The sequence below is a fragment of the Hyaena hyaena genome, unplaced genomic scaffold (assembly GCF_003009895.1).
Source record: "Hyaena hyaena isolate Hyena2069 unplaced genomic scaffold, ASM300989v1 scaffold_127, whole genome shotgun sequence".
Classification (NCBI taxonomy): Eukaryota; Metazoa; Chordata; class Mammalia; order Carnivora; family Hyaenidae; genus Hyaena; species Hyaena hyaena.
Genome location: NW_024080758.1, coordinates 1551816 through 1567553, shown reverse-complemented (window position 1 = coordinate 1567553; position 15738 = coordinate 1551816). Strand labels below are relative to the sequence as shown.

Here is a 15738-nt window from a genome sequence, read left to right as displayed (position 1 = left end):
GCTGGCTGTCTGTTTCTTTCCTTTTTAATTTCTCCCTTCTTTTTCTTCTCTTTTTATTTCTACCCCCTTCTTTTTTTCTTTTGGAATTAGGCTCATAGTTTCTGATTTCTCTTTGGTCAATTCTTATATACACACACATATATATACACAAATGTATATATATGCATACATATACATGTATATATGTGTATGTAAATATATATATATATATTTGTGTGATCAGGCATTTATTCTCCTTACACCTTTTCTATTCTCCTCCTCCTCCTCCTCCTCCTCCTCCTCCTCCTCCTCCTTCTTCTTCTTCTTCTTCTTCTTCTTCTTCTTCATTTTCCTTTCTTTTTCTCTGGATTAAGCTTTATAGTTTTTCGATTCACTGTTTGGTCTTCTTTTCTCCCCTTTCATTTTTCTCTTTTTATGGGATCAGGCTTCCCCCCTACCTTTTTCCTTTTTTTCCAGGGTTACTTCAACAAACACATCAAAGCACATTGGTTGAAGGTCCAAACACTCCACCATCACAAGCAAGGAGGAGCTCTACAGAGGGCTGACCAGTGGGATAGAACAGCCAAAACGCAACAATAGAGTGCACCAGAAACAGTCCCTGAAGTGCCAGGCCCTCAACAGTGGATGGCCCCTTTTTAATATAGTAGTACTCGCAGGTGCAGACACATAACAAGCTACTAAAACATGCAAAAGACAGAAATTAGTGCCAATGACAAAACGGAAGAATTTTCCCCAAAACAAAATTCAGGAAGAAATCATAGCCAGAGAATTGCTCAAAAGAGATATTAACAATGTATCTGAATAAGAATTTAGAATAACAGTCATAAGACTAACAGCTGGGGTTGAAAAAAGCATAGAAGACAGCACAGAATCTATTGTGGCAGAGATCAAAGACCTAAGGACTTGTCATAATGAATTAAGAAATGCTATAAATGGGATGAAAAATAAACTAGATACAGTGACAGCAAGAATGGAAGAAGCAGAGGAAAGAATAGGTGAAACAGAAGATAAAATTATGGAAAATGATGAAGCTGAAAAAAGAAAGAAAGGAAATTACTAGATCACGAGGGGAGAATTAGAGAGCTAAATGATTCCATGAAATGAAACAATATCTGTATCATAGGAGTTCCAAAAGCAGAAAAGCAAGAGAAAGAGGCAGATGGTTTATTTGAACAAATTATAGCTGAGAACTTCCCTAATCTGGGGAAGGAAACAGGCATCCAAGTCCAAGAGGCACAGAGAACTCCCTTCTAAATCAACAAAAACAGGTTAACATGATGACACAGCATAGTGAAACCAGCAAAATACAAGGATAAAGAGAAATTCTGAAAGCAGCCAGGAACAAAAGGTCCTTAGCTTATAAGGTAATACACATCAGGTTGGTAGTAGACCTGTCTATTGAACCTTGGTAGGCCAAAAAGGAGCAGAATAGGAAAAATAGGTAGTCAAGAATCCTTTATCCAGCAAGACTGTCATTCAGAACAGAAGGAGAGATAAAGACTTTCCAGACAAACAAAAACTAAAGGAATTTGTGACCACTGAACTAGCCCTACAAGAGATCCTAAGGGGGACTCTGTGAGTGGGAAGCAGCAAAAACTACAAAGGACCAGAGACATCACAAACACACATGAAATCTACAGATAATACAATGGCACTAAATCCGTATCTTTCAATAATCGCTTGGAATGTAAATGGACTAAATGTACCAGTCAAAAAACACAGGGTATCAGAATAGACAAAAAACAAAGATCCATCTATATTCTGTCTACAGGAGACTCATTTTAGACCAGAGGACACCTGCAGATTGAAAGTGAGGAGGTGAGGGGCCATTTATCATGCTAATGGATGTCAAAAGAAAGCCAGAGTAGCCATATTTATATCAAACAAACTAGTTTTTAAAACAGACTGTGCAACAAGAGATGAAGAAGCATTATATCATAATTAAGGGGTCTATCCTTAAGAAGAGCTAAAAATTATAAATATTTATGCCCCCAACATGGTGTTCCCAAATATATAAATCAATTAATCACAAACATAAGCAAACTTTTGTATAATAAAACAATAATTGTAGGAGACTTTAATACTCCACTTACAGCAATAGACAGATCATCTAGACAGAAAATCAGTTAGGAAACAATGGCTCTGAATGACATACAGGACCAAATGCACTTAACAGATATATTCAGAACATTTCATCCCAAGGCAGCAGAATACACATTCTTCACAAGTGCACATGGAGCATCCTCCAAAATAGATCTCATACTGGGTCACAAAATGCCCTCAAACAGGTTAAAAAAAATAGACTGACATCATACCATGCATATTTTCAGAACACTGTGCTGTGAAACTTGAAATCAGCCACAGGAAAAAAAAATTGGAAAGCCTCTGAATACATGGAGATTAAAGAACATCCTACTAAAGAATGAAGGGGCTAACTGGGAAATTAAAGAAGAAACTAAAAAATACATGGAAGCAAATGAATATGAAAACACAACAGTCCAAACCCTTTGGGATGGAGCAAAGGCAGTCCTAAAAGGAAAATATAAAATATATTTCCAATAAAAGATAGAAAATATCTTTACAATCTTACATAGAACATTTATCAAAATTGACCATATTTACAAAATTAGTCTTAGGCAATCTCAAAAATTATTATCATACATATGTCTTTGATAGTAATGAAATAAAATTAGAATGTCTCATAAATTTAGACAGAGAAAATCTTAGGATATGTGTAATTATTAAAATCGAATACCCAAACTTTACTTCCGAATGATTCATGGAGTAAAGGAGAAATCACAAAGGAAATTACAAATACTTATAAGTAAACAATAAAAATATTCAATGTTACCAAAATGTAGTATATAGTATAAATAACTCCTAAAATGAAATTTATAGCCTTCAACATATACAAAAGAAATAAGGTAGTTTGAAAGTGAATAAACTCGGTTTTCAGTATAAGATGATAATGAAATGACAACAGAGAAAACCCAAAAAAGTAAAAGGAAGGCTATAAAAAAGAGGAAAAAAGAAGAGTTGAAAAAAGAAAACAAATTGGGAAGGGTTAGTGGTGATGTAGTGTTTCAGTCTACTCAAATTTCCTTATAAGCAGAGAGAGAAGGATTAGGATAGTACCAATAAAACAAAACAACACTGGACAATGTCAATAATAAACCTTGGTGATAAGGTATCCCTCAAAATCCCAAAATATAAGTGGGTTAGAACAAACCAGCGAAAACAACCCGACTTACATGATATGAGCATAAGGAAGAAAAGAAAGCAAATATGGTAGGCCTTAGAAAGGAAGAGAGCTGGGGCGCCTGGGTGGCTCAGTCGGTTAAGCGTCGGACTTCAGCTCAGGTCATGATCTCGCGGTTCGTGGGTTCGAGCCCCGCGTCGGGCTCTGTGCTGACTGCCAGCTCAGAGCCTGGAGCCTGTTTCAGATTCTGTGTCTCCCTCTCTCTCTGACCCTCCCCTGTTCACGCTGTCTCTGTCTCTGTCTCTCTCTCTCTCTCAGAAATAAATAAAACATTAAAAAAAAAAAAGAAAGAAAGAAAGGAAGAGCACCTAAACCAGCGATTAGGTATTCAGTGGAAACCACAGCAGGACATTTGGAGGATAGCAACTCTAACCAGGGGTGTTGTTGCACCTGTCCATTTCTAAGTAAGTCCATGAAGTCCATGATAATGTCTGAAAGAGCATGAGAAGCTAGGACCTATGAACACCTAAACCAAGGACCCAAAGATATCTTCTAGGACAAGGATCTGTACTGAAAAATACAGGGAAAAGAATCCCAGCAGAGTTGGAAAGGGACAATAAAGACAGCGGAAAGAGAAACTACAGACAAATGAGAGAGGGAACGGAATCTGGAGGCCTCAGAGAGTACTAGCCTTATTTTTTAGATACTTTACGAAACCACCAAAGAGGTAACTAGCCATGAAGTTAGAAAAGTTATTTTGACCCACCCTCCTTAAAGATCTGGAAAATTAATTTCACATAAAAAAAAAAAAGCAACAGAAAAAGGATCACAGTCCAATTTCACATAGTTATTACAAGAAAAAGAAAATATGAAGCAGAATAACCGTAAGAACATACAAAATGTACAAGTGAAAGCTAGAACTTAATATGAGGGTTAGTTTTATGTGTCAACTTGGCTAGATCATAGTATACAGTTATTTAATCAAACCTGGGTTTATCTGTGAAGATATTTTATAGATGTGGGTTACATCTCCAATCAGTTGACTTTAAGCAAAGGAGAATACCTTTAATAATGTGGATGGAGCCTTTTCCATCAGTTGGAAACCTTCAGAAAAAAATGGAGGTTTCCTGGAGAATAAATTCTGCTTCATCACTGCAGCATTAACTCTTGCCTGACTTTCTAGCTTGCTGGCTTGATCTAAAGGTTTCAGAGTTGTTGGGGTGCCTGGGTGACTCAGTCGGTTAAGTGTCCGACTTCGGCTCAGGTCATGATCTCACAGTTTGTGGGTTTAAGCCCCATGTTGGGCTCTGTGCTGACAGCTAGCTCAGAGCCTGGAGCTGCTTCGGATTCTGTGTCTCCCTCTCTCTCTGACCCTCCCCTGCTCATGCTGTCTCTCTTTCTCTCTCTCTCTCACACACAAATAAATAAAAACATTAAAAAAAATTAAAGGTTTCAGAGTTGCAAGTTCCCACAATTACAGGAGTCAATTTCCTAAAATAAATCTCTTAAGATAAATACGCATACATTCTAAAATGCTTCTGTTTCTCTGTAAGAACACTGGCTGATACATGTACTATTTTGAAATGAGGCAAAATAAATACAGAAATGATAGAAGTTAGGAAAGGACAATATAAATCAGAATTGGAAATTCATAAATAAGCTAGAACTCAGGAAAAATATAAAAATAAAAGAAAAAGTCATTTCAGAAAGAGACCAAATTAGAAAAAACACAACTGTGAATAAGCAATAGATAAGGCCTTGAGATAAATAGCTCTTTAAGAGTCAAAGAGATAAAGAGTAATTTGAGAGCAAGGGACAAATATAAAAGAGAGGCAAAGAAAATCCACAGTATGTATAGTTGGGAGATCCTGAAGAAGAAAACCAAAATGTTTGGAACTGAACAATAAAACCAATGCTAACTGAAAGTCAAGACTACGATGTGAAATAAAATAACTTCGAACAACATATTAAAAAGACACAGCTCATATCTACGAAAACAATTAAGAATAATTATAAAAGTAAAAACAATCAGGAGCTATATTAATAAAAAGCACTGGGCTTAAAAAGAAACAGTTTGGGGATCCTACCAAAACAACAAGAATAACTAGAACAACAACAACAACACACGTTATTCATAAATGAAAGAAAATCATATTTCCGCCAGACGTTTTGGAAGCAACACTTTTTGTCAGAGACAATAAAGTAACATATAGAAAAGGAAATAAAACAGAAGCCAATAATTTTTATATCCAGATACACCAACTTTTTTAGACATCAAATTCATAAACTCTTATGACCATAAAATAATTCAGGTAATATTACTCTTAGGAGCCCTTCTGGAAGAATTTGCTAGAAGAGCTTCAGACTACTAAAATGACTGCATAGATAGCAGCATAAGGACTGAGGCTAAGTATTACATAAGAATTTTGTTGTGGAACCACGTCTGCATGGTGGGTATAAAAAAAGGACATAGTTGCTAATTACTGTACTCTGACAGTGTATCAAAACATGAGTGGTGGAGGGATTATCGTTTGCCCAGGTAATGGTGGCCACGTAAATTCAACTCTCTCCTCATGTAAGTTCAACTCTCTCCACACATTTCCAAAAAAACACACAGATCAACAAATAAAACCCAGAAAAGTCTACATTACAGTGTAGCAAGAAGACAAAGCACACTACAAAGGTCAACAAACCTGTAAGTAGAAAAATCAACTATCTTTAGTGTAACTCTCACTCAAGCTCCTATCATAATCCTTTACGGAGAGTGAGGAGGCCCCTGAAACACTGCAGGGGAAAGACAGGAAACAAAAGGTTAAGACTGAATTCAGATCACCCACACAGAGAGAAAGCGCTCCCTAGGTGCAAAAATAGAATAGAAAAAAACCCTGGGAAATCAGAGCGCTCTGAGGACAGGAATTAAAGGCATGTGAGACTCAAGGTGGGACCCTCAGAAAGGTGTCACTTCAGCAGAGAAGATACAGAAAAGGGAAACACCCTTTGGATAGAGTGGTGATGGGGAGAAGAATCTAGAGGGGAAATTTAGGACAAGGTAAGTTAAAAAACCAAACCAAACCAAATCACCAAGGAAATGCAACACTACCAATAAGAAGCCATCAGTTAAGGAAACTGCACTTTGCTACAATGAGAGAAGTTAAGTTTATCTAGGAATCTTTCAACAATATAAGCTGCCAAACTGCTCATAAAATTCAAAGATATAATCAGACTTTATCTATAAAAAGCCACTCTAAGAGGACAGAGAATAAAAATAAAAACATTTCAGTTCATAAAATTCCCTTCAAAAAAACCAAATGAAAAGCAGAAGAAAACTGCAAACTGATATTTAATCGAATAACATATCCTCAAACAAGCATTTGGTGATAAGAGAAAGAAAAATCTTGAGTAATAAATTCATGAAGTAGGTGAATCACTATGTCCTATACCTGAAACTAATATAACACAGTATAGTTATACTTTATTGAAATAAAGCAAATTCATAAGCTAGGAACAGGAAATGAAACAGAAATAGAAGAGTTGATTAAACCAGCACATAAAATAGATGATAAGGGAAGTGAAGATTAAATTAAAAGTTACTGGTAGGAAATTATATGTGAATAAAAACTGAACAAATGGCATTGAAGAAAGGCAGAAAAACAACCAAGAGACTCTAAGTGGAATAAGGAAGGAAGAAAAAAAGGAGGCTCTGTCAGCACAGAGAGAGATGTCAGGCTCGAACCCACGAATCATCAGATCATGACCTGAGCCAAAACCAAGAGTCAAATGCTCAACCAACTGAGCCACCCAGGTGCCCTTCAACTGCTGCAGCTTTATAGTTAAGTTGCAAAGTCAGGAACTGTGAGTCTTCTAACATTGTTCTTTTTCAAAAATGTTTTGTGTATTCTTTTTTTCTTGAACTTCCATGTGAAATTCCATGTGCATTTCCATATGAAATTACTAAACTCACTTAGTAGTTTTTTAGTGGTTTCATTAGGGCTTTTTATATTAATCATGTCATCTGCAAACAGAGGTAATTTATTTTTTTCCTTTCCAATATGAATGTTTTTTATTTCATTTTCTTGTCTAATTGCCTCCACTGTGGTCTTTTTTTTTAAAGAGTATTAGGGTTGCTTTTTTTTTTTTAATGTTTATTTATTTGTGAAGGAGAGAGAGAGTGTGAGCACAGAGACTGTTTGGGATTCTCTGCCTCCCTCTCTCTGCCCTTCCCCTGCTCTCTCTCAAAATAAACTTAAAAAAAAAAAAAACTATAGAGAAAAGGGTGCCTACGTAGCTCAGATGGTTGAGTGTCTAATTTTGGCTCAGGTCATGATCTCACAGTTCATGAGTTTGAGCCCCAAATGTGCTCACTTCTGTCAGTGCAGAGTCCTCTTTGGATCTTTTGCTCCCCTCTTTCTCTGCCCCTCCCCTACTTGTGCTCTCTCTCTCTTAAAAATAAATTAAAAATATTTTTAAAAAAACAACACAGAGATTGATGGAACAGAATAGAGAGCCCAGAAGTAAACCCATGCATATATGGTCAATTAATTTGCAACAAAGGAGATAGAAATATACAATGGAAAAAGGACAGTCTTTTTAATACAAGGTGTTGTGAAAACTGGATTGCCATATACAAAAGAATGAAAGTAGACCACTATCTTATACCATATACAAAAATGAACTCAAAATGGATTAAAGACCTGAATAAAAGACTTGAAACCATAAAACTCTGAGAAGAAAACATAGGCAGTAGCTCCTTGACATTGGTCTTGGAGATGACTTTTTTAATTTTTTAATTTATTTTTTATTTTATTTTATTTTTTTTAGAGACAGAGAGAAAGACAAAGCACAAGCAGGGGAGGGGAAAAGAGAGACACACAGAATCTGAAACAGGCTCCAGGCTCTGATCTGTCAGCACAGAGCCCGGAGCAGGGTTCGAAATCAAAAACCAATTCAGAAAAGTTACAGGATACAAAATTAATATACAAAACTCTGTGCTATTTACTAACAATAATGTACTAACAATAAAGTAGCAGAAAGAAATTCGAAAAACAATACCATTTTCAATTGCATCAAAAATAATAAAGTACCTAGGAATAAACTTAACCAAAGAGCTGAAAGACTTGTACTCTGAAAAATATAAAACACTGATGAAAGAAATTGAAAATGACACAAATGGAAAGATATTTAATTCTCACAGATTAGAAGAATTAATATTGTCAAAATGTCCATGTTATCCAAAGCAATCTGCAGATTCAGTGCAATCCCTATCAAAATATCAATAGCATTTTTCACAAAACTAGAACAAATAATACTAAAATTTGTGTGTACCCACAGAAGACCCTGAATAGCCAAAGAAATCCTGAGAAAGAAGAATAATATGAGATATGGCTGTACTGATGCCATTTTGTTAACTGTATTCTGGCTGGTTTGTAGTTTCTCTGTGGTTCCTTCTCTCCTCTCTTGCTTTGTGTTTTGTTGCCTTTTGTTTGTGGCATACTTATATTCCTTCTTCCTTATCTTTTGGGTATCTACTATAGGTTGTTTGCTTTGTGGTTACCATGAGGCTTACATGCAAAAACTTGTAACACTTTATTTTATGTAGATAATATAGATAATAATTTAAGGTTGATCACAATGTAAAGTGCTACATTTTTGCTAACCCCTTGCACATTGTTTTTGATGTCATAGTTTACATCTTTTTATCATGTGCATCCCTTAATTATTAGTTATATTTTTAGTACTTTTGTCTTTTAACCTTCACATTAGCTTTACAAGTAATTAACCCACTACCTTTACTATATATTTACCTTTCCAGTGAGATTTATTCTTTCATGTTTTCTTGTTACTAATTAGCACCTTTTCTTTTCCAGCATAAAAAGTCACCTTCACATTTCTTATAAGGCTAGTTTGTGATAATAATGAATTCCTTTAGCGTTTGCTTATCTGTGAAACTATTTCTCCTCCAATTCTGTATGAAGACTTTGCTGCATAGAGTATACTTGCTGGGAAGTTTTTTCCTTTCAGCACTTTATGCCACTCCCTTCTGACCTGCAACGTTTCTGCTGAAAAATCTACTGATAGTCTAATGAGGTTTCCCTTGTATGTAACAAAAGTTGTTTTTCTCTTGCTCCTTGTAAAACCTCTCCTCGTGTTTAACTTTCAATGTTTACATTATAATGTGTCTTTGTTGGGGTCTCTTTAGGTTCATCCTATTTGGAACTCTCTGGGCTCCCTGATTCTGGATGTCTGTTTCCCTCTCCAAGTTTTAGGGAAGCTTCGGTCATTATTTCTTTTAAAAAAATTCAGTCCCTTTCTCTCTTCTCCTTTTGGGCCCCTATAATGTGAATGTTAGTCCAGTTTATGTTATTCTGTAATATCTTTAAATTTTTCCCCACTGTTTTTTCTTTTTATTGCTCTGTTTGGGTGAATTCCACTGCTGTGTTTTCAGGTTCACAGATCTTTTCTTCTGCCTTGTCTAGTCTTCTACTGAACCCTGTGGTGTACCTTTTCAGTTCAGTTACTGTATCCTTCAACTCTGTGACTTCTCTTTGGTATCTTCTTATATTTTGTATCTCTTGGCTGAAGTTCTGTGTTCACCCATTCTTCTCTTGAGTTCAAAGAGCATTTTTATGAATATCACTTTGAACTCTTTATCAGGCAAATTACTTACCTCCATACAGTAAGCCCCCCCCCCAAGGTTTTATCTTATTCTCTTGTTTGGAACATATTCCTCTGTTTCTTCTATTTTCTTGACTCTCTTGTGTTCATTTCTATGTGATAGATAAAGTCTTGAGAAAGTGGCCTTGTGTAAAAAATGAACCTTATCATTTAACTTTGCCCTAGGTCTTGGTTGTCCTTCAAAACTTGTGATTGTCCAAGAAGCCTACTTTAGTTTTAATAACTCCCAGTAGTTGAGGATGTTCCCAGTCCTGTCATTGTCCCAAAGGGAGGATCTCAGTCAACACCTAGATTCATGTTGACTGGAATCCAGACACTCAAGCAGTAGCTTTTAAAGTATACAAACATATATAGTCCTATGGGACTACAAGTGTAACCCTTCCTGGCCACCAGAGCCAGGAAATCTGGAGGTGTCCTGTGGGTTACAAAAACTAGGCCCTAGACAAATGCATCAGCTCCATTCTGGGAGATACTGGCAAGCTGCAGTGAGACAGAAGGGAAATAGAGAGATGGCCTCCAACTCAGAGAACTTTCATAGGTTCCTGGATGTGTGTCAAATGTGAATCCTGCCCCTTATGCCAAAGCTCCCAGAAAAGCAAATAGGTAGAGAAAAATTGTTTTAAAATGTTTTCCATCAAGATTTACAAAATGTTTAATCCCTAAAGTGTCTTCTGTACACTTAATAACTTCTTTCTTTCTCTGAGTATCACTTGCAAGGAAGCTGCTATACCACTGGTTTTAGCATCTACTCTCTTGCATTTTGTCTACCTTCTTTGTGGACACTCAAACTCTGGCTCCCAATTTGTGTTTCTGTAAGGACATAATTCCATGATTTTGGTTACTAATTATCAATTAAAGATGATACATTTCTGTCACTGCCCTAAAAATTATAAAGAAACAGTAGAGATCAAGAAAGGAGATTTTTGGGGGTGCCTGGCTGGCTCAGTTGGTGGAGCATGTGACTCTTAATCTTGGGGTTATGAGTTTGAGCCCCATGCTGGGTGTAGAGATTACTTAGGAAAAACAAGAGATTTTTAAAATGACTAATAAAATGGTCAAAAATACAGCAAAGCTGTTCAAGAAACAAAGATGAAATAGATAAATGATATTAAGGAAATTAGCTACAAATAACAATTTAGGTAATAAGTACAGATTTAATAAGAAATGGATAGCAATGGATTTAAAAACAAATGACATTGTTTATATAGGTTCCTTTTGCCTGACTTTGACTAATGTAATAAATTTTGAATAATGTAAATACAATGATATATATAAACATAGGTAGACTATAAGTGTAAACTGATATAATTATTTTGTAAAAATCTTTTGCATCACTTACTAAACCTTAACACATACACATTCCCTGGGACTTACCAATTCCACTCTTAGTCATACACCCAGCAGAAATGCATACATATGTTAACCATATATACATTCATAGTAGCCCTAATCATATCAGACTAAAAATGGAAACAACCTAGTTGCTTATCTAGAATAAAATGATGCCTACATTATGGCATGTTAATTCAAGGGAAGAGTATACAGCATTGAAACTAAACTGCAGCTACATTAAACATTAAATACTGTTTTTCTAGTATTTTGCTGGTATTATCTTTTGTTCTATATATACATGTTGACAACATCTGAAAAGATAATGCCAGAAAAATACTAGAAAAACAGTAAGTTGTTTAATTGATGGTGGTTCATTTCATGGAGAAAGTAAGGTGAATACATACTTTATAGTATATACAAGTGGACTCCAGGTTGATTTCTGACCTATATTTGAAAGTTCAAGATATAAAGCATATAAAAGAAAAAACAGGATAAATATCTTTGCAACTCCAGGTAGGAGAAGATTTTTCTTAAGTAAGACTCCAGGGGCACCTGATGACTTGGTTAAGCGTCTGACTTTGGCTCAGGTCATGATCTCACAGTTCCGTGAGTTCGAGCCCCACGTCGGGCTCTGTGCTGACAGCTGAGAGCCTGCAGCCTGCTACAGATTCTGTCTCCTTTTCTCTGCACCTCCCCCACGCATGTGGTTTCTCTCTCAAAAATAAATAAACATTAAAAAAAAGACTCCAAAAAATGTAGAAAGGACAAGGTCAAAAATGGAGGGGCAGGAGGGGAGGAATGATTTTGTTCAACAAAAGTCGGCCTTTTCTTAAAAAATAAAATATCCATGGACAAAGTTAATAGGTGAGTAGATGAGAGACAAGAAAATGATAACTCAAACTTTTTTTTAAGTAGGCTTCACTCCCGTGCAAAGCCCAACATGGGGCTTGAACTCACAACTCTGAGATGAAGACCTAAGCTGAGATCAAGAGTTGGACATTCAACCGACTGAGTCAACTAGGTGCCCTGATAAATGAAACATTTAAAACCAATACTCAACTAATGCAGAGAGTGGAATGTATATAGCACTCTATAAATAAAAAAGAAAAGGGCATAAATTAAATGAAAAATGGGCAAAAGGTTATGACCAGGCAATTCAGAAGAGAAGCCTGTGTAAATATGGTACGAGATGCTCAAAGTCACCTGCCATCAGAGAATTGAAAATAACAGGAGTGATAATCTATTAGCACATACAAATGACGTTGGTGAAAAACAGAAAATTCAGTAATACCAGACTTTGGTGAAGATGTGCACTAGGTGAGAGTAGAAATTGTGATTGCCATTTAAGAAAATTCTTACAGAATTTAGTTAAATTAGTTATATTAGCTGTCTGCTTTCCCTGTGACCCAGCAACCATAACTGAAAAATGTTTGCACAGACCCATAGAGGACATGTAGAAGGGCATTCTTCACAGTGTTATTTGTGGTGATAGAAAGCCATGTGTCCATCATTAAGGGAAATATATAAATAAAATAAAGCCACACACACACTAGTAAGCAGGCAGCATTCAGAAGAAATGAACTAGACAAAGTACTGAATAAAAAAAGTAAACAGAGAATGACATCTACAGTTTTGGTGACCATATATCCTGGTTTGTCTAGGCAGTTCCAATTCATACCTGCTGTCCCAGCAGAAATATTAATATCTTTCATTTTCAATAGTTTATACAATACATTGTATAGGCATGTTACTTGTGAATATTAAGTCACAAAAACACACTCAAAACCACACTATTTATTTTTGCTACATACACATTTAAGGACATTCATTGGCAGGGGGATTTATGTTAGGATGATAAATGAGACAAAGGAAATGAAATAAAAATAAATGAATGATACTTCGGTATACAACTGAGTATAAAATACTGCTCTTTGCTCTAAGGTAAAAAATAATTCTTGACTATAGTTTGAAAAAAATTAAACACTTACAGTACTTCTGGTACTAAAAATGCGGTAGTTTGGGCTGTTACTGGAATACCTGTGGAGGAAAAGGTGGAATATAAATATTAAAACTAATTTCTCCTCCAAATAAGAGGGATTCTACAGTAAACCCTGAAGCCGACATAAGGGCCGAAGGACGTTCTGTGTAGGACAGAGATGATATTCAAGAAATGGAACTGGAAAATGGATCTGGATTCATACGGAGAAAGAAATGATTCCAGATCATTGTAGATCATTAAAGAAAGCCAACTCCAATGTGATAATAAATGTCAAAAGCAAAATGTCAATGATCTTAGTAGGAAATCTGGGCAAATATCTCTTCGACTTTGATGAAAGGAAGAATTAGTTAAATTAGACATCTACCCTGAATTTTGCCTGCAACTTTGCCTTCACTAATTATCTCAATGAAATTTAGCATTCTCGGCAATTACGAATGTAGATCAGGGGGTGGCAAACCATGCCTTACAGGTCCATTTCTACCTGTTTGTTTTTAAAATAAATATGCATGCACACACAGCCACACCCACTGGTTCACTATTGTAGGGGTGTGCGTGAATCCCTAGGATAGCAGAGTTGCCTGCATCACCTGGAAAGCCCAAAGTATTTACTATCTGACCCTTCACAGAGAAGTTTGGTGGTCTCTGGGGTACAACGTAAAGTTGATAAACACTTAGAATTCGCAGGCCGTCCTTTATAATATCCCCTATCCTTATTTATCGATCCATTGTTTGCCAGGTCTCTGCTGGGAGCTGAACATAGCTTTGCATTCAAGCCTCACGACCACCCCACGACACAGGTTGTATTTTCCTCACCTTACAGAGGAAAAAAATAGAAGCTACAAAGTACTAGAAGCCATCAGCCCCCTAGTCATTCTACGTGCCCTCGCCCCCTGCCTCCGCTCCCCGGGGGTGACTCCTGGGTCCCGTTTGCACCACTTGTCTTCTGGGAGGAACCAGAGCTCAGCAGGAGGAAACGCGTTTAGGGGTTCGCGGGGGCTCATCTGTCCCCCGGCCAGCCAGCCGCGCGAAGTCCCCGAGACCATGGAGTAGCAGAGCCCTAACGCCCCTCCTCATCCCCGCCCCCGTTCCTGGAAAACTGGCGGAGGGGGGCGGCGGGGCGCCGGGGCCGGGGGCTGGGGCTCCAGACGCTGGTCCGCAGGCGCGGGGGCGCCCCCGCCCGGTGTCCCAGGGCGCCGCAGGCGTCTCTCTACCTCCACAGGGCCGAGCCGCAGCAGCTCAGCCACGACAGCAGCACCGCCACTCCCTGGGCCGACATGGCGCCGGGGTCGCGTCGCCCCAACCGCCCGGGGCGCGCCCGCCCTGCCCTCGCGCGCTCCCCGGGAGCGCGGGCCGCCCGGCGGAGGCGGCGCCGCAGGGCGGGGTCGGCCCCGCGCGCGCGGGGCAGCGCGTGTGCGCATGCGTGCTGGCGCGCGCCGCTACCTGCGCTCTCCCTGAGCTTGGTGGTTGGGAGAGGAAATGTAAAACCAGACCGGAGGAAAGGCAGAAACCATGCTTTTTGGGAGTGAAATAGCAAAACCAGCTCGGAAAACCCCAGCTGACTGATCGAAGGTGAAGCTTTTAAGTGACTGCATCTTTTCGCCCAAGTCTTCATTGTGACAGTATATAAATATTGTAATAGCAAATACACGTCTGGCAGTGCTCTCCAGGATCCAGCACTCCTAAGGTGGTTTTTAAGCTCCACAGAAATGAACAATGACGGGGACTCATTGAGAACCTACTTTAGGCCCGACGCCACCTCGTGCACTTGAGTACAAAGAAATATGACAGCTTTCTGGTTTTCAAAGGGGTTTGTCATCTTGTAAAACTAAGATAAACAAATACCAGATGTCAGTTTTCTAATTTATCTGTGTATTTGTTGGTACACCAAATAACCTGAGTCCCTGAGTCCTGCAACTATCTTTCCTCCTCCTCATGTCCTCAGCGCCCAGTACTAGAGTTTGTACTAGGTCCTCAATGTTACCGACAACGGATCATTATGTAAAACTAGTATAATACTAAAATACACTCTAGGTACCACTAGAGAACGTGATTGTGCGTATAGGATATATATACGTAGTAGACATTGCATTTAATGCGACTCTATTCGCACTTTTTTTTCCGAAGCAACTTCATATCAGAATTACAGGTCATAGTTAATTTCAAAAGCTAACCGCAACTGAAACACGAAGAGGAGTGGAATATACAAAAAAGGCCTGGGCTCTCTTGGTACCAATTCACTAACATTTCAATCCTACAAAATAAGGTCAAGAGAGTATTACTTACCTTACATGGTTGTGGGGATTAAAAGAGTTAAGTGCATCACAGTATCACAGTATTTGGCACAAACTATACATCAGTATTCTCCTCTCTGAGCTTCTGTTACTAATGTGTAAAATGAGAAGAGTTAGAACTTTACTTGATCTCTAGATGTTCGGTTCTAATGTCCTCTATTGCTCTACTTTTGAGTTTGCCCTTTTTGATCCTTGTCCCGTCTCCTCCAGGTCTTTCTTTCCCAGTTCTTTTTTTTTTTTTATTT

At 37.8% G+C, this 15738-nt stretch overlaps 1 protein-coding gene across 4 annotated transcripts in view; it reads right to left on the bottom strand.

Annotated features, from left to right (window-relative positions):
• CATSPERE (catsper channel auxiliary subunit epsilon) overlaps positions 1 to 14492 on the bottom strand; it is a 151842-nt gene extending 137350 nt beyond the window's left edge. For all 4 annotated transcript variants that reach the window (XM_039237502.1, XM_039237501.1, XM_039237505.1 and 1 more), the window contains exons 1-2: positions 14414 to 14492; positions 13192 to 13240 (exon numbers count right to left, since the gene is read on the bottom strand). In XM_039237502.1, coding sequence (XP_039093433.1) covers positions 13192 to 13240; positions 14414 to 14478 — 114 coding nt within the window. In that variant the 5' untranslated portion in view covers positions 14479 to 14492. The remainder of the gene's footprint in view (positions 1 to 13191; positions 13241 to 14413) is intronic.
• Positions 14493 to 15738: the final 1246 nt, after the last annotated feature.